The sequence below is a fragment of the Ochotona princeps genome, chromosome 9 (genome assembly GCF_030435755.1).
Source record: "Ochotona princeps isolate mOchPri1 chromosome 9, mOchPri1.hap1, whole genome shotgun sequence".
NCBI lineage: Eukaryota > Metazoa > Chordata > Mammalia > Lagomorpha > Ochotonidae > Ochotona > Ochotona princeps.
Window position 1 is genome coordinate 70,097,829 of NC_080840.1, and position 19,816 is coordinate 70,117,644.

Genomic DNA, 19,816 nt, shown 5'->3' on the forward strand with positions numbered 1-19,816 from the left:
CACACATAAGCTTTCAGAACTGGTTAAAAAATCAATAAGATTCCAAGATACAAAATTGGCATACAAGAAAATTAACAGTTTTATACACCAATAATGATATTGCTGAAACAGAAATCAAGAATGAATTCCCAGTCACAAGAATTACAAAAAATTAAACATCCAGGAATAAATTTAGCCAGAAAATTGTAAGAGCTCTACAAAGAAATTATTAAGTAATAACTGAAGTCATTAAGAATACACAAAAATGGAAACATATTGTGTGTTCACAGACTAAAAGAATTTCATCAAAACACCCTTACTATTTAAAATAATATAAATGAAATGAAATGCCTGTAAGATACACTGATACTCTTTAGAAAATTAGAAAAAAAAATCATAGAATTCATTGGAAACCACGAAAGAATCACAAAAACCAACACAATTTTAAGCATAAATGAACAAATAAATGATTAAATGCATAAAATCAAGCTAGAGGTCACAATACCTATTTTAAAAGTGTGCACCGAAGTTACTATAACTAAAACCAAAGCACCGTGATACAAAAACTGACACACAGATAGATGTGACACAGTAAACAGCCTTGAAATCAATCCAGCCAACAGCAGATTTTTGACAAAGATGCCAAAAACATCTACTGGATAAAAGAGATTCTTTTTCCATAAATAGCTTTTCAAAACTGGACAGAAATACGTAAAGGATAAATTCATATCCCCATATCAACAAAATTGAACTTAGCATGGGCCAAATACTTCAGGATAAGAAATGAGGATATTTTGCAGATGTCTAAATAGAAGAATTTGTTTTCAAGCAGCAAAATGCAGATGTAAAAAGAGGGGTGAAATAGGTAAGGAAAAATAAATTATTTTATAAAATGACACCAAAATTATTATTTGTATGTGTGAGTTAGTTTAATGTATTCTTAATATACTTTTAAATCTAGAATGAGTACAATGATCATTGTTGTGATTTTGAATTATGTAATTACACAGATTAATGAATCTGTTTATTAACAGGTCTGTTAGCATCATACCTAAGATCACACATGAAAATAAACTGGATTCCTGTTTTTTCTAATTTTAAAAACTATTCAACCTGAGCCATTTAAACATTTTGTGATATTTTATGTGTAGTTTTTCAAGTGGGAAGCAAATGAACTAAAAATCCTTTTCTGATTAAATGTAGTCTTCATATTCCATTAAATATTTGGTATCTAATCTTCGCTATTTCATGGACTTAAGGTAGTCCCCATTTAATCTCTACACTTACATTTTCTAATAAGCACTAAATCTTTAGAATGGAAAGATTTCAAGAAATAATCCATGCATATGTATCTAAAAGGACTATTTGATAGTAAAGTGGAAGTTTTTATTATCATCTATAAAATTCTTATTAAAGCAGTTACATGAAATGTAAGTTTCATTTTTGTCCCTTCAAAGCTATGTTCCCAAAGTGTCTCATCTGCCTTATTTACCATATAATCAATCCTGAAACTGGATTTTTTAAGTAGTTAAATCTGGTTGGGAACAAAATGACTCAAAAGGTTTACAAATTTTAACAAATATGTTGTAAATATGCCTGTCTGCCTTTCTGTCTGTCTATCTATCTATTACCGAGTTAAGTTTGATTTGTGTATTTTATTCTAAAGTAGGTTATAAAGGCATGGGGAGTTGAGAGGGAAAGAGAGAGAGAGAGAGAGAGAGAGAGAGAGAGAGAGAGAGAGAGAGAAAGGATCATTTTCTGCTTTCCCAGCAGTATTAGCAGGAAATTACTTCAGAAGCAGAGGATCTGGGCTGTAAATCACTACTACAATAAGAGATGTGTGAGTTCCACTGTAAATCTTAATTCAGCACAACACTACATTGTGACAATTAAGGTCTCCATTCCATTTATGCTAAACACTATCACATCGCCATTCTATTGAGAGCCAATATAGTATTTATGGCTTTAAGCAGTATTTACCTGGTAGATCTCTGTGACTTAATGAAAAACATTTTATCAAAGCTTTATTTTCATTACAGTGTTTTAGAAACTTTGAACATTTTTCTATAAAAATATATAGAAATAGGTCGAATGAAATGGTGGAATAGGGTAAGGACACATTTAAACAAATGGAGAAATATTAGCCAGTGTGAATCAGAGAGGGCATATTCCAGGAAATACAAGAAGATAGAACAACAGCAGAGGAGTAACTGCAGACTGACAGACACAGGAAAGCAGCGGACAGAATGGTGTGGTTTTGCAGTGACTGATACCCACAGAGGAATATTATCGACCATGGCATTGTACTGGTCAAAATTGGACTGTGTGGCCCTCAGACCTAATGACCAAAAGGTCCAGCAAGATCAGCACCACCAACAGCCTAGCTATATAGGACATCTGGTGTCTCCCTAATCCTGAGACTTGCTCCAATGGGAAGTGGAAGAAAGGTTTTACAGACAATGGTGCAGCCTCAGCATGGTATAGCAGGAAGTGGAGACTGGTGAGCTAGGAGCTGAGGCTACAGAGACCATGGTGGAAATTTAACATAAGAACAAGACTTGGAACTCGCTGGAGGTAGTGGCACAACTGACTGCAAACAAGGAGCCGTGCACCAACCTCAATAAGTAAAATCAAACTGTAGACCCATGGGTGACACAGCTTAGAAATCTGCCCCAAGGAGAAGAATCTGATAACCAGAAGTACAATGACCAAGAGCTAAAGAAGAGACAGAGCACAATGAGTATTACTGAAGACTTTCCTGCAAAGGAGCAAAAGTTTTTGCCAACCTGAGAGTTCACTGAAGAACACATTAAGAAAATGGGGGATACAGAATTCAAAACAATTGTTATAAAACTTCTTATCAATGAGAAGCACGTAAAGCAGGTGTTCAAGGAATTTAAGGAATATGTCACACTGGAAATGAATCAAATGAAAGCTGATGTATCAGAAATGAAGATTACAGTGGAGTAAATTAAAACTGCAGTAGAGAGTCTCCAAAATAGAATGAAGGAGGCAGAAGAAAGAATCTCAGAATTGGAAGATATTTCCTGTCATCAGGAGAAGTAAGTAAAAAGCTAGAAGCAGAGCTGGGTCAAACAAAAAAAAAAAGTATTCAAGAATTGAAAGACACTATTGAAAGGCCAAATATAAGAGTCATGGGAGTTACAAAAGGTACAGAAAGACAAGCTGGATTTAAAAACATACTTAACGAAACAATATAGAAAAATTCCTCTAATCTAGAGAAAGAATTGGAAAACAACATCGAGGAGGGGCACAGAACTCCCAACAGTGTTGACCAAAAGCGATTTTCACCAAGAAACATGATAATCAAGCTCTCTTCCACCCAACATAAGGGAAAGATCCTTAAATATGCCCATGAAAAAAAAAACTGACAAATAAAGGAATTCCAATTAAACTCACAGGAAAATGACTACAGAAGACTTAATCAATGAACAAACCATTGCTAAAATGACAGGACCAAATTACCATCCATACATATTAACCCTGAATGTAAATGCCATACACTTAATCCAACATCATAGATTAGTATGCTGGATTAAAAAAAAAAGCAATCTATTTGTTGTCAACAGAAGACACATTTCACCAAAAAAATCAGCAGAAACTATTACTCATGGATGTTGATTTTTTTGTTAGCTTCAACTCTTCAAAACACTTTCTTCTCATTAAATTCTTCAATGACTCTTAGATCATACAGTAACATCATTTTCTTCAAGAAGGTTCTTGATTTTCTTTTCCATTTTTTCAGTAATACATTAGTCATTCAGCAGTATGTTATTTAACTTCATGGTGTTGTTAATTTCTTTTTTTCTTCCTGTTGTTCATTTTGTATTGTAACATTTTGCTTAAGGGGATGTATAGTAACTGTGTAATGGTGACTTTCATATCGAGATGTGAGGATACAATGCAGCATGAATCTCTAACTTCCAGACAAAGATGGACTCCCAATAAAACTGTTACCTATATCATGACAATAGGATGCTGGACTCTCTGCCGTTGTCCATGCCCGCAATGATGGACATATGACTGTGTTTAAAGAACTATATTATAATAATTATATAAGGGAATTCATTGATGGGGGAGGGAATTGTGGAGGGGATAGGGAAATCCCATAGTCTATGGAACTGTATCATAAAATGACAGTAATAAAAAGGAGTAAAATTTAAAAATAAATATATGGAAGTATATAGAAGTAAAAGGTTAATTACAATAAATTTAGAAGTTAAATTTCTTATCTATGGAGTCAATTATGTGCTTTTTTGTTCATAGATAAAATTTAGCATTTAAAATGACTAAAATTTGCACATAACAATAACAAACTTCTAAATAAACCATGTTACTATTTGTTTATGTTTTCTTTCCTAGAATTGGAGTCATGCTATAGGATTATTTGATGGTACAATAAGGTAAGTCCAATGATTTATTATGCACATTAATGCCTATTATTTAAATGTATGTGTTCCTGAAACATTTACTTGAAAGAGCAAGCTACTAGCAAGATTTTACTCCTTATCTCTTGTATATAATATATGCATAAAACAGAGCAGGGCTGGGATTATGTATTTATAAAAACTAATACAAAATAGTATACTTAAAATTTGCTTCCTTTTTTTGAACTCTGTTAGCATACCACAAAATAAACAAAATAAGCTGGGAAGGAATACTGTACTTGAGGCTAAATAGCTAAATGCATAAAGCAAGCATAATACCTGCTTGCTGACAACTAAATAAATAGCAAATTATAAATATCAACTCATGATTAAATTTAAACTGAAAATGTAATTGAAAATTGAATTAGAATGATTTTTTTTCTTACTTTCTCTTTATTGAGCTACTTACTAAGTGGAGTGTTATCAAGACTTTGAGTATAATGACATTTAAAAATGTTATTGGGGTGCTGGTGCTGTGGCATCATAGGTTAAGCCCCTGCCTGTGGTGCCAGCATTCCATATGAGCAACAGTTTATGTTCTGCGTGCCCTACTTCCAATACAGCTCCCTGTTTATGGACAGCAGGAAAGCATGGCCCACACATGAGAACCTCAGAGGAAGATCCTGCCTTTGGATTAGCCTAGCTCTGCTGCTGCAGCTGTTTGAGGAGTAAAGCACTGGATGCAAGATTTCTCTGTCTCTCCTTCTCTCTATAACGGTGCCTTTCAAATAAAAAAAATATGCTAACAAAAAATAATTTGAAATTATTCATGAAAGTAAGAATGGTATAAAGAATAAAGAACACAGTATCATAAAAATGGATGTGCTAAAAACTTTTGTGCCAAGTAATGTAAAATTATAATAAAATATTTTGAAAAAAGGAAAAATATACATATATACATGCTTTATTGGCACGTTAAAATCATGGGGAAAAATGCATACAATTTTATACCTGCATTTCTAAGAAAGCTACATTAGGTAAATGTATTAGAAGATGATGTATCTTAATAATTATTTAAAATGTGTTTTAAAATGTTTAAAATATTTTTAATATCAAGAATATGTAATATGTGCTTTTAAATGCTAAATTATTGTAAATATTTTCAATTACATTATTTTTATTTAAATATTAACTAATGTTATAATTGAGTAAAGTCAACTTTTAAATATAAATTCTTGATATAAATATTTGAACTATTTCCCATTATTTCCATAATTATATGTAACTCAGATAGATTCTTAAAAAAAATACATGCTTGTAATAGACCAGAATATGTATTGCTGCAAATACTAGTAATGTTGTCTCATGTCATTAATAAAATAATAATAATAAATATTAAAATGTATACCGACCTGTCCCCCTTGAAGAAATAGGTTTTCCCAACATCTTCCCACCAAATGGCTGAGTCAATACCATGGGGGGGGATTCCACTTCCAAGAGTAATCAAGTCATGAGGATAACCAGGTTGAAGAGTTGTGTCCTTAAACACCCAATATTTGTTACCTGTATGAAATAAAAGTAGAAACACAGAATAGACTTAATATCAGAAATTAAAATATACTTTTTAACAAAATACATTCAAAATATTATATATTAAATTCTTAAAATAAATTAACAGCCACATCTAGAATATTGACTTTTTTTAAACATTCTTATTTTCAAAAGTTTATAGAACTAATTATTTTATAATGCACTAATCGATATTTGTGAATTAATTTTCACATGCTTTGGCCTACAACTTAGCCATAAAGAAACAATTCGGAATCAAGGATAAATGATACTCATCCTTGGAATTGTAGACCCTATTTTTATTCGAAGCTTTATCATTCTGTATAATTTGTATGCCCTAAGAATCTCTCGTGAGTCTACGCTATTTGAAACACTAGCTCTCGGCCCACCTTTTTATTCTATGAATGTTCACACATCTCTCTAGTATTTTCTTTTTGGATTTATTTATTTTTATTCAAAAGATTTACAGAGAAGAGACGGAGAGAAAGATTTTCCATCTGCTGATTCACTCCCTAAGTGGCCAGGACAGCCGGAGCTGAGCTGATTCAAAGACAGGAGCCAGGAGCTGCTTCTTTCAAAGTCTTCATCCTTTGACTCTGTGCTATTTTCTGGCTGTGACAACATTCCTGTCTTTAAGAATGCAAACTGCAGACAGGAAAATCCTACCAGAGGGTAATGATACCAAAACCAAGCTGATTTAGTTGGTTTTGTGTTGGAAATTCCCTGTAGACAAGACAAGACATTTTCTCAAACTCTATGCCCATATCACTTTATACCTGCCACTTCCTTAAGTTACAATCTTACCAAATAGTCCACAAGTATTTTCCACCTTGTGGAAACTTGATTCAACATTTAATAATTTACCAGAATATTTGTCCTTGAGTCAAAGAAACAACTCCTCATTGAACATCTAAGCAATTCCCCACTTTTACCTAATGACACAGTTGGAATCTTACAGCATTTCCTTGCCTGAGCCACTAAAAATGTATATTCGCTTGGTTTCTCACTTTCTTCTCTTGCATTTCTTGTTGTATTTAATTTCATTTGATTCTTGAATATCGATATTTCCCAGGATTCGATTCTCTCGTGTCTGCACTCAGTGTGAATCAGAATGAGTCATCAACTCAGGCATCACCAAGGGCAACATTAGAGGTGCTAAAGTTTCTCCACTACTACTGAAACACTCTCTTAGAGATAAATAATTAGCCATGACCTTATCTCTTTTCCTTCCCTTCCCCTACATCTCCCAATAATCTTTTAATTAATAATTCTTGAGATTGATATCTGGCAAAGCAGGTTTATCTACAGCCTTTCTAATTGTTACAAAGATTGCTTGTTTTCACAGTATTTCAATATCTCTTCTATGCAAGGTCAATGACAAATTTTATCATTCATGTCACACTCAATGTTGCCTTTAAAATTAAAACAATGTGTTCCCTAAAACCATATAAAATAACTAACAAACAAGATCCTAGTTATCTAATTTATTATAAGATCTTCAATTAGAGTGGATAACATTTATATAAAAACAACATTTCTTGAGTATTCTCAAAGTACCATATTAGATACAAAGGATAATATAACAGACTAAGACAGACCTATTACCCTGTTCACCCTTCATGTTAGTGCAAGAGTCAGAAGAAGACCTAATATAAACATGGCGGTTATTGAAAAGTAGTAAATTTAAACAAATCACACAAAAAGAGAAAAATGACAAATATGGGAAAACATATAATGAGCAAAGAAAAGCTCTTACTGAAAAACCAAGATAATAGAATGTAAAGAAAAATGGTCATGCCTATGCAAGCGATGTGGAGAACATGTCAACCAGAAGAGAGCCCCCTATTGGTGAATTGAAAGATGATCCCTTAAGTGTAATAAGCAAGTACAAGATATAAAACCAAGACAATAATTTTGATCTTATTCTCAGTACACTGGGAAGTCATCAAAAGGAATAAATTAGAGGAAGCATGTTACTGACTTTGTAGTTCCAAAAGCTGATTTAGTCATTTTTTCTTGGGAGGGGGGGAACAGATTATATGTTATAACAAAAATCAAAAGGGCCATCAAAAGTTTTTTGTGGTAATAAACTAATTAAAATTTCATTCAACAACCTAATATAAGAGCTAGCCATTGCTTTATGCACTAGAGATAAAGGATCAAAGAAGAGTAGCAATATCTCTACATCACAAAGCTAAGAATCTATTGCTTTAATATGAGAAAATTAATTTAAACAAAAATGAAGATGATTTCTGAGAGTAAACTATTCCAAAGAAAGCAAGAAAAGGACATTAATGTGAAAGTGATGAGTCGGAGCATACCCTATGTTAAAAACAAAAGATTCTTCTGTTCAATTGTGATTTAAATGAATCAAAGGGGCCAGCCTAGTAAAGGCAGTTTGAAGTTCCAGAAACATCCAAAGAAATGCCACAAGGAGAAGAGGGTGTTGTGGGATTGGGAGAGCCTAGTAGACATACACGACTAGGTAAGACATGAAGATTGGGTAACAATGCAGGAATCTGAAGCTCATCCTTTGTGAAACAGGAAGCGATTTAATAGCAACATTAAAAATCTTTGAGTAATATTTTAATAGCATCCAAGTGGTGGGAAGAAAGGTAGGAAAAAAATGGAATCGCATTATATTTTGGAGATGGACTGATATATACTGTGAAGGGATTTGGTAAGGTTCATAAGACAAAGACAATATCAAAGAAGACCTTCAAATTCTGGACGATGAGGACAATAGACTCATGGTATTATTTAATAAGACAAAAGGACACTAGAGGCAGAGGTCACTGGGGTTCAAATTAGGAGACTGTGAACTACCCACGTGAAGAACTTTGATAGCAGCAAGTTGGAAGCTGCCAGTGTGTAAGTCACAAGCATAGGCAGCATATTTACTAAGTTAGCTGCTCGTACTTACCAATGCCAGGGAGACTACACAGGGAAAAGAAAGAGAAACCACAAATGGACATGTAGAAACATGTGACATCCCGCAAAGCTCACATACAGGGAAGAGTAGACGAATAAAGCAGCAGCAATGGTGAAGACTAACATAAACGATTACCTGCTGAGATTTTGTACACTTATTAAAAAGCCCAAAACTGACCTCATCCCAAGACCTGTCCCTCTTTCCCTTATTTATTCAGTGACTCTGCTGCAAGCCTCTCTGAGCACAGATAACATGTTCAATGGGACATTTTGTTCAGCAGATTTGAATTCATAAACTATCATTCAAAATGATGAATGAGCAATGGAAGTATACCTTGATCTGATAAGAAGAATCATACGTGTCTTTCTCTTTGACATATGACCCAGAAAATATTGAGAGCCTTTGCACATAGTAGGAGGAATTAACTAGCACGTGGCCTGAAAAGTTATGATAGTCACAGCAAGTAGACAGCAACAAAAAGTAGAAATTGAGTATAAGGGATGTATTAACAGAGAAAAGGTAATGCAATATGCGTGAAGAACAAAACTACGCAAAGAAAAAAAAAGAAGAACTAACAGGGCGTATTAGTGAGCAGGTAGTTATAGCTCGCTTCTACAGTGAGTGATTCCTGTCAGACACTATAAATATTCCCTAAGCTCAAGTGCCATGATTGAGTTTAATATTCTTTGATATGAATGATGCTGTTCAAAATACTTTTTTGAACACTCACACATCCTGCAAGACATAGGTACACATGAGCTCATGTATTTGAAACAGTCTTGGCCTTTAGGCAACATACGAAGTAGGGTTCAAGCAATTTACCTTAAAAACAACTTTCTTGCTGGTGGTATTCTAACTGGTTCCATTTTTGTCTCCCTTCCTCCAGTCTGTCTCCTTTTATCAATCTTTTTTAAAAAGCTTGATTGATTTTTACTGGAAAATCATTTATACAGAGAGGAGGAGAGAAAGAGAAAAATATCTTCTGTCTGATGATTCATTCCCCAAGTGACCACCAATGGCCAGTGCTGTGCCAATCTGAAGCCACGAGCCTGGAGCTTCCTCCAGGTCTCCCACATAAGTGCAGGGTCCCAAAGCTTTGGGCTGCCCTCAATTGCTTTCCCAGGCAACAAAGAGGGAGCTGAATGGGAAGTAGGGCTGCCAGGATTAGAACTGGGGCCCACATGGGATCCCGGCGGTTGGGCCCAGCCATTTATCTTTCTTATACAAGATCATTATATGTACTATTCCAAAATGCACATTTTATTTTACTTTTGTTTTCAGTGATTCTAACGAAATTCAGGATTAAAGCAACAGTCAAATATGTCACTTCAAGATTCCTCTCAATATGAATAGTTAGCTCATCTACATTCTATTTTTCTCACTTCCTGGAAAAGTAGGATCTTTGAAAATTCAACTTAGTATCATTTCTCTGGAATGTGTTTCCTACCTAAAGTAGCCTTTTTTTTTATTATTGTTTTGTGACACAGTTTAATAGGCACTGTGGTTTTCCTACCTGCTCCCCACTGTTCTCCCCTCCTGTCCTACAATGGCTGTCTTTCATGAATTTCCACAAGTCCATCTTACTGCCACTGAGGTGTCTCCCAACAATGTAGCCTTTTAAATTCCAACAGTCTCTACCTTGGCCACATCAGTCATTAGTTACCTTAATAAATCACCAGCTCATAGGCTCTAACCTGAAGCAATTGAAGGAAAGACATTCTATCTAAAGAAAGTATTTTCCTGCATCACCTCATTGATAATTTAAAATAATAGATGCTTAACAAGTGGTTAGTGATGGGCCCGGCAGCGTGGCCTAGCGGCTAAAGTCCTCGGAGGTTTAGTTTTTCTTGTGCATTCGTCTCAGGAAAGGACAAATGTACAATCAGAAAAGCAGCTACTGTTGTAGGAAGTTCCCATTATTATATTTATTTAGAAATATTTCCCCATATTGTTGCTCTCTTGCTTCCCATCAATAGGAAGGATAACAAACTATTACTAACTAGTATCTCACTATAAATTATCAAGGCATTTCTATGGAAGTTCTCAATTTGTATCTCTCCTTCTGTTAAGGACAAACATCAAGTAACTGCAGGAAAAATTACATTCTTTTTAATAAACAAAACAAAACAGAAAGGAAATCATTAAACATTTGCTACAGGTTTGCATGATAGAATCCATGCAGTCATAGACAAACATTAAGACTAACCTTAGTTTACCTGTTGAGTATTTGTATTATAAAATTAAAAGACACAATGATTATAAATAACATTAACTTGTGTTTATTGAAGAAATGAAAGCATACGATTCTTCTTGTATCTTGATAAGAACTCCTGATGTACTTAGAAGAAAACATGTGAGGTGCCAGACCTTTTGAAGCAGCTTGACTAGCAGACTAGATTAATTCTACACAAAGAATCCCATGGGGGTGGCAAGGGAATTAGATGCTATTCTTTACAGAAAAAGTGAGCCCTCTCATCATTTCTTCTTTTTAAAATTCTTTTCCATGATACAGTTTTGTAGACATAAGAGTTCACCTCCTTCTCCAATTTCTTCTCCTGCATTTTTCGCTATATCACAGCAGTATAGTCCCTTAGTAACAGTTCCAAATTTAACTCTGTTATTTTATATGTGTCATGACACGTATAAAAGGTAGAATACCCAGTATCGTACTATACAGGTACATTTACATATTTCAAACTAGGACTCCTGCTTTCATGAGCGAGCAGAGACTTGTACTGCAAAGTATCTTTACTTTCCATCATACACTTCATCAGACAATGCATTTGTTTACCTGTATCTATTTTGTAGTTGGCTTAACAGGTATCTTTTATCAGAGAGATCATATAGTATTTGTCTATTTGTGACTGCCTTACTTCACAAATCCTAATCATTTTTTTTTAAGATTTACTTATTTTTATTGGAAAGGCAGGTATACAGAGAGGAAGATCTTCCATTCGATGGTTCACTCCCCAAGTGACCATAACGGCTGGAGCTGAGCCAATCTGAAGCCAGAAGCCAGGAGCCAGGAGCCTCTTCCAGGTCTCCCACACAGGTGCAGGGTCCCAAGGCTTTGGGCCGTCCTCAACTGCTTTCCCAGGCCACAAGCAGGAAGCAGGATGGGAAGCAGGGCTGCTGGGACTAGAACCAGCAACCATCTGGGATCCTGGTGCATGCAAGGCGAGGGCTTTAACCACTGTGCTATTACGCCGGGTCCAAAGCCTAATCATTTTTATTTGGGACCATTTTGTTTCAAATGACAACACTTCAGTATTTTTATGGCTGAGTGGTATTCCATGGAGTAAATTTACCACTGTTTCCTTATCAAGTACTCTTTCAAGGAATTTCTGCTATTATGAATTATGCTCCTGTACATCTAAGGCTGCAGGTCTGGCTTGCGTATGCAGGTTTTATTTCATTTGGATATGTTCCCAGGACTGGAGTGCTGGGTCATATGGTAGATCAATTCTCAGTTGCCTGAGCACTCCTCAAACGGACGGCTGCCTGCTCTGAAAACTCAGATTCCTAGCTGTTTTCCTACATCTTTGAGTTGAGATACTGTTACTAAATAAGAGTGTACTGTTTTGTCCCAACATACTGAATGACAATCCAGACCCACAATTTCTACGTCAGCAAAGAGACATGCCTATACTCAAACAAGCAAACATTTGCTAGCAGATTTGGACGATAACCTAGCTCTCTTAATTCAGCGTTTTTGTTGTTGTTGCTGTTGTGTTTCATTCCAAATTAACTTTCTGAACAAAACAAATTTGCACTCTTTCAGAACTCCAAATGATTTACTACTTTTTTTTACCCTTTATCATCGGTTACTTTAGACTCCTTAATGGAAGTCTAATGTGTATTACTTATTCTATTAACCTGCATGTAATGACTCACAATATTCCTTAATAATCACACACCATTTGTGCCACGCTACTAAAAGGATTTAAAGAAATCTTCAGTGATGGGACAGGACCTAGAGGCTATGCCTGCTTGCATCACTGGCATTTTATGTGGGTGCAACTGCAACTAGTTTGTTTAAAAAGTAACAGAATAACTTGTTAAACAAAAGCAGGATCTGAAATCCTAAATTCACAGATCGCTGGTGTCCGGGACCAAGGTCAAACTCCAGGCAATGGTCAATGAGTTGGCAAAAGTGCAAGACCAATGTTGAGACCCATGGGTGAGAGCCCGTAGTTGGGCAATGGCCCAAGGCTGTGAGACAGTGTGCTTTAAGATAGCTGTGAGACAGTCACATGCTGCCTTCTGTACTTGGGTCACACTGTTACTTCCTGATCATCAAGCATTGCTGGTTAACATCAATTTGGGATGTAACTATCAGTGTTTGTGTCACATCAATTCCTGTAAGTTGACTTGCCAAGGATATTAATAAAGAATTGAGGCAGCAAGTTCTCTCGGTCAAGCCTCTTCCTCAGTGAAGGGGGTTTCCTTCTGGTCACTTACTGATGCAGTCTTTATCTTGTGCTTGTCCCTTTTCTTAGTTTCTAATTGCACAGTGCCCCCTCTCCAACCTAGTTCATGCCATGCTAGTTTTGATAGGTGCTTGAACCCTGTCGCTCCACTTCCGGTCCCACTCTGTTTCATAGCCTGGGTAAGAAGTAGAGGTTGGCCCGAGTGCTTGGGTGTCTGCAACCATGTGACAGAGCTGGAGAATCCAGGTTCCTGGCTTCCCCCCAGTCCAGTCCTGGATGGTGCAGACGTTTTTGGAGTGATTAAGTGGATGGAAGATTTCTATCTTTCCTTGTCTCTCTGTAACTGTTTTTCAAAAAATAAATATACTTTTGTAAATGAATATGTATGTGTGTGTGTGCACGTGTGTGTATGTGTATGTCTTTGTCTCCTCAGATTACACAGAGCTGTGTTTACACATTTGTATTTGTATTTGGTATCCTCTTTGACAATAGGGATCATTGAAGCAGAGCCACTAGCTGCTGCTCCTTGTCTTTAAGAATAACATGTTACCTTTGGAGGTGATGTGACAATTTGTCAACAGCATTTATTATTTCCCAAGTTTCACATATTTACTAGTAAACCAAGGCTTATTTTTAAAAAAGTCTGTCTATATATCATCTATCATCTGTCTATTTAGAAGGGTTGGTGATGATTGTCTAAACATTGGTTCACACTCCAAATGCCTGAAGCAACCAGGGTTGTGCCAATGGAGCCCACGAGCCTCTAACTCTGTTTGATCCTTTCCTATGGGTGGAAGAGATGCAAGTACCTGAGTGATCACCTACTACCTTAAAGGGAAGATGCTGAGTCAATTGGAGAGTCAAACATAGATATTTAATACAGAGTGGTTTTCAGGTTTAATACCTGTATCAGATGTCTGTCACCAGAAAATTCTCATTTAAATATATGCACACACACACATATATATTTGTTTATTTTTATTGGAAAATCAGATTTACAGAGTGAAGGAGAGACAGAAAAAAATCTTCCATTTGTTGGTTCACCCCACAAGTGGCCACAACAGCCAGAACTGAGTCAACTTGAACCCAGGAGCCAGGAGCTTCTTCTGGGTCTCCCACATGGTTGCAGGCTCCCAAAGCTTTGGGCTGTCCTCCACTGCTTTCCCAGGTCACAAGCAGGGAGCTGGAAGGGACTTTGAGCAGCTAGAATGCAAACTGTTACCAATCTGAGATCATGGCTCACGTTGAGTGAAGACTTAGCCATTAGGCTATTGAGAATTCTAAATGCTTTTGCAAAATAGTATCTGAGTTATGCATATTAGACCTTCCATTGGAAGCCCTTGGCTTCAGCTCAGTCCCTTTGGATATGAAGCTTCAGTAGGACAATGGGCATGCTCTAAAGGGGGCTTTAAAGTCTGGCTATTAAGGGCTGTTACTAGCCGCAAAGTTCACCATTGCCCAGTAAGTCTCTGCCATGATTAGCGCTGTCCTTAGCTCTCTGGCCATCCTGCCTCTGGTCTACCTCCTACAGCAACAAATCTCTAGCTCCTGTAACTTTGTCTCAATGTGTGCTTCCTGCAAAACTCAAACTGTCATAGTCAATAAGGAAATATAATTAAAGTTTTTGAAAATGCAGAAAATTTCTAGTTACACAATATTGATGGCAAAATGCTTCAGTGTGACATATCAGTCTGAATAACCAGCATGAAAACATACCACAGTCTTAAAATTCTTTTGAGCAGAGAAATGCTATCAATAGAGACTTTCAAATATAATAACGAGCTCTTTGAAAGTCTACAAAATAGCATTCATTCAACATATAATAAAATATTAATATTCAAATTCTTTAAATATTCATAATTTAAGAAAATAACACAGCTCACATGTTCAGATTTTGTATGCACCATGGCCACTGACTCTAAATTCTTTAAGCTGGTGTAAGTTCTTAGTTGTTAATTTCACATCGGCTCCTATAGAGAAATGAGTAATTACTGCATTCCTCTATTTGTACTGAAAAGAAAAAATTGGTTATCTGCACTATGTAAGAAACAATTTATTTCTGCCACAAGTGAATTTTTTTCATATTCCCTAAATCCTCAAGAACAATAGTTTGTAAGCTGTCCAAAGAAATTGCCAGTTTATGAGTGTTTGTTTGAAATATAATAACCATGTAAGCCCTATGCATCATTTTTGAAATGACTCTTTTGTTTGCAATTTTCCAGTGCTACATATTTAGACATCTCTTCATTTTGATTAACTACTTTTGTATGTGTTCGTTTTTTCTGGAATTTTACTATCCTTTTCTTTTCTACATCGTTTATTTCAGTTCTGATTCTACAGGTAATTTTTTACTTCCAGAAATGAAACTGTCAAATAGAGCGATAAGCACTTCTTAAAGTTATTAAGTGACAGTACAAAATGATTTTTGAGACAAATTTGACTACCCGATCTTGACTGACTTTGACTAGTAAGTTTCATTTTTCAAATAACTTCCAACTGCTGAATGAGACTCTGCCAGTTCAAATTTTAACATAGATATATTGAAATTATGAACATATGATTATCTGAATTGGAGCATGGCTAAGCATTGGCTTGATCACATTTAGAAAACATGGCTCTAGCTTTGGATCCACCTGCATGATGGTAAGACAGCTGACTCTGTGAATGCCTGTAGTAAGTACAGTCAACTGCTGGAGGAAGTGTCTGACTTCTTTGAAGCACATTTTCTATTTCTGGATCTCTTTTGACTATAGAAACCATCTGTTGGACTTAGTAAAGGAGAATTACACAGTGTTCACTGGCAATTGTCAAGGAGGGGGCCAAGGAAGTCTACACAGACACTGCAACTGTAAGCAATGCCAAGCGAAAGTCACAGAGGCCAAATGAGGCCAGTGGGCATTCAGAAACACACCTGTGTTTTGGGCAGCTACCTCTGCACTAAAATGAAAGCAGTTACACTGCATAACCTCTTAACTGGCAAAGAGAAACACTGCATAGCAGTTTTAAATGATCCTTTTACATTCAGGGTTAATACAAATAGGTTGTAATTTGTTCTGTCATTTCAACAATGGGTTGTTCATTGATTTAGTCTTCTGTTGTTATTTTACTGGGTTGTTCTTCACATTTGCCTTTGGTTTTTTTTATTATTTTTAATTCATTAATTACATTGTATTATGTGACACAGTTTCATAGGTACTTGGATTCTCCCCACCCCTCCCCAAACCCTCCCACCATGGTGGATTCCTCCACCTTGTTGCATAACCACAGCTCAAGTTCAGTTGAGATTCCCCCATTGCAAGCGTATACCAAACATAAAGTCCAGCATCTTATTGTCCAGTCAAGTTCAACAGCTTCTTAGCTATACCCTCTCTGGTCTGAAGACAGAGCCAGCAGAGTATCATCCCAGTCAATTAAAAGCTCCAACATACCATCAGCAAAAATTTCCATCATTATGGAATTAATTGACATAGTAATGAGTAACCAATATGTTAAAAGTAAATGCGAGTTCCCAGCCACATTCTGTGACCACCTCATTGACATTTCAATTTTAGTTTATACACAACATATAACATTCATAACATAACATGTTATACATAACATCATATCATCTTAAATTAAGGCAAACATGTGGTATTTAACCTTTTGGGATTGGCTCATTTCCCTTAGCATTATGGCTTCCAGTTTGGCCCATTTGGCCACAAAGAACTGCATTTTGTTTTTTTTAATAGCTGAGTAGTATTCCATGGAGTAGATGAACCATAGCTTTCTTATCCAATCCTCTGCTGATGGGCATTTTGGTTGCTTCCATGTTTTTGCAATTACTGATTGTGCTGTTATGAACATAGGAGTGCATGTTGGTTTCTCATAAAACCATTGTTCTGGATATATTCCTAGGAGTGCTATTGCTGGATCATACAGTATGTTGATTTTGAGTTGTTTGAATGTTCTCCATACTGATTTCCATAGAGGCTGTACCAGCCTGCAGCCCCACCAGCAGTGGAGTAGGGTTCCCTTTTCCCGCGACCTCGCCAACAAATGTTGTTGGTGCTTTTATTCATGTGGGCCAGTCTTACTGGCGTTAGGTGGTACCTCATTGATGTTTTAATTTGGATTTCCCTTATTGCCAGGGAACTTGAGCATTTTTCCATATGTTTATTTGCTATTTGGGTTTGTTCCTTTGTGAAGTGTCTGCCCATTTCCCGTGCCCATTTCTGGACTGGCTTGTTTGTTTCGGTGTTTTGGCTGTTTTGTAGCTCTTTGTATATTCTGGAGATTAGCCCTCTATCACCTACGTAGTGCGCAAAGATCTCCCATTCTGTGGGCTGCTTTTTTGCTTTATTGATTGTTTCCTTTGCTGTACAGAAGCTTCTTAGTTTGATGAGGTCCCATTTGTTTATTCTGGTCTTGATTTCTATTGCTTTTGGAGTCCTTTTTAGGAAGTAGGGACCTACCCCTAGATCTTGCAGAGTATTTCCAACATTTTCTTCCAAAAGTTTGAAGGTTTCTGGATGTAGGTTTAGATCTTTTATCCATTTAGATTTGATCTTGGTGTATGGTGAGAGATGTGGATCTATCTTTTTGTTTCTACAGGCTATCAACCTACCTTTGGTTTTGGTGGGTGCTATTCCTTTTCTCTCTCAAGAGAACATCTTTCAGTATTCTTTGTAGGGCAAATTTGGAAGAGGCGTATTCTTTTAACTTTTCTTCACTGTGGAACAATTTTATTTCATTTTGCAAGATAAAGGAAAGTTTGCTGAAGGTATTATCCTGGGCCAACAATTTGTTGCTTCTAGAATCCGGAACATGTCACTCCATTGTCTTCTGGCCTGTAGAGTTTCCTGTGGGAGGCCTCCTGTGAGTTTAATTGTCATTCCTTTATATGTCAGTTGATTTTTTTTTAAAGCTTGAATTTATATGGCTTAAACTCATCAATCAAATATCATAGATTAGTAGACTGGATTAAAAAAATAAAACCCATCTATTTGTTGTCTACAGCAGACACATTTCACCAACAAAGATCAGCACAAACTATATCTCACGGATTTTGATTTTTTTTTGTTTCATCTCTTCAAAACACTTTCTTCTGATATTAAATTCTTCAATGACTCATACATCATACAGTTATATCATTTTCTTCAAGAAGGTTCTTGATTTTCTTTTGCATTTCTCCAGCGACACATTAGTCATTGTTGATTTCGTGTTATAGCTTTTCATTTAAGGAAATGTATGGTAATGGTGTATTGGAGACTATCATATTGAGATGTGAGAATACAATGCAGTATGCATCTCTACTTCCAAAGATGGATTCCAAATGAAATGGTTTACTATATCTTGACAATAGGATGCTGGGCTCTCTGCCATTGTCCATGCCCGCAATGATGGACATATGATTGTGTTTAAAGAACTATACTATAGTAATGATATAGGGGAACTCAGTGAGGGGGGAGGGAATTAAGGAAGTCCCACAATCTATGGAACTGTACCATAATAAAAAGAAGTAAAAACAATAAATAAATCTTTCAAAAACAGATCCTAAAAAGACCCCCCACATGACTACATATTTGAGAAGAAAAACCCCCCTTAAGTAGGTATGTATTTGCTGCAACATTGCTTCTTTTCATAAAAAATTTAAAGGTTCTCTTCCTATAGGAAACATGTAATTAAAAAGTGTAATAAAATAGTAAATCATAAATAAAAATGAATAAAACTAAGGTGGAATAATTATGAAGAGTACAAACATAAATATATAAAAGCAATATGAAATCACAGTAAATAAATTATTTAAATGTTACCAAACCAATGTTATAGCCTTTCCATTGTAGAAATAATTTAAAAAATGCAATAGTAATCTGGTAGTAATGTCTAATTGGCACTGATATCATATTCCATTTAAGAAGATATCTTCAGTAGTGGATTATTTCATTATTAAAACTTAATATCTTATAACACTACTTTCAGTCATATTAGAAATTTTGCTGAAAGAGGAAGTTTTTTTGGGAATTTGTCATATGAAGTAAAAAGCAGCAAGGTAATATTAATGGAATCACCAAAATAAAATAGAATAACATTAATCCGAATGCTCACTAATAATGAAGAAGTGAAATTCTTCTAACCACATTCGTTACAATACTTTAATTTATGCAAAACTTCAACTGCTCAAACATAACTTATGTGCTTACCAAATCTATTTTTAAAAGATGTATTTATTTATCTGAAAGGTGGAGTTACAGAATAAGAGGGAGAGGACAGAAGGAGAGAAATTTCCATCCACTGGTTCTGTTCCAACAGATGGCTGCAATGGCTGAAGTGGGGATGGTTCGAAGGAAGAAACCAAGAGTTTGGAGCTTTTCCAGGTCTCCTGCATGGATACAGAAGCTCTAGGACCTGAGTGATCCTTTGCTATTTTCTCATGCACATTAGCAGGAAGCTGGATGGGAAGCAGAGCAAACAGAATTCAAACCAGCACCCATAAGGGATATTGGTCCCACATGCGACTTTACTAACTATGCCACTGTGCC

At 35.8% G+C, this 19,816-nt stretch overlaps 1 protein-coding gene across 1 annotated transcript in view; it reads right to left on the minus strand.

The window, feature by feature from the left end:
- The window catches only part of MMP16 (matrix metallopeptidase 16), a 274,840-nt gene that overhangs the window by 17,687 nt on the left and 237,337 nt on the right, over positions 1–19,816 (minus strand). Inside the window, exon 8 of the mRNA XM_004598102.2 lies at positions 5,780–5,930. Coding sequence (XP_004598159.1) covers positions 5,780–5,930 — 151 coding nt within the window. The remainder of the gene's footprint in view (positions 1–5,779; positions 5,931–19,816) is intronic.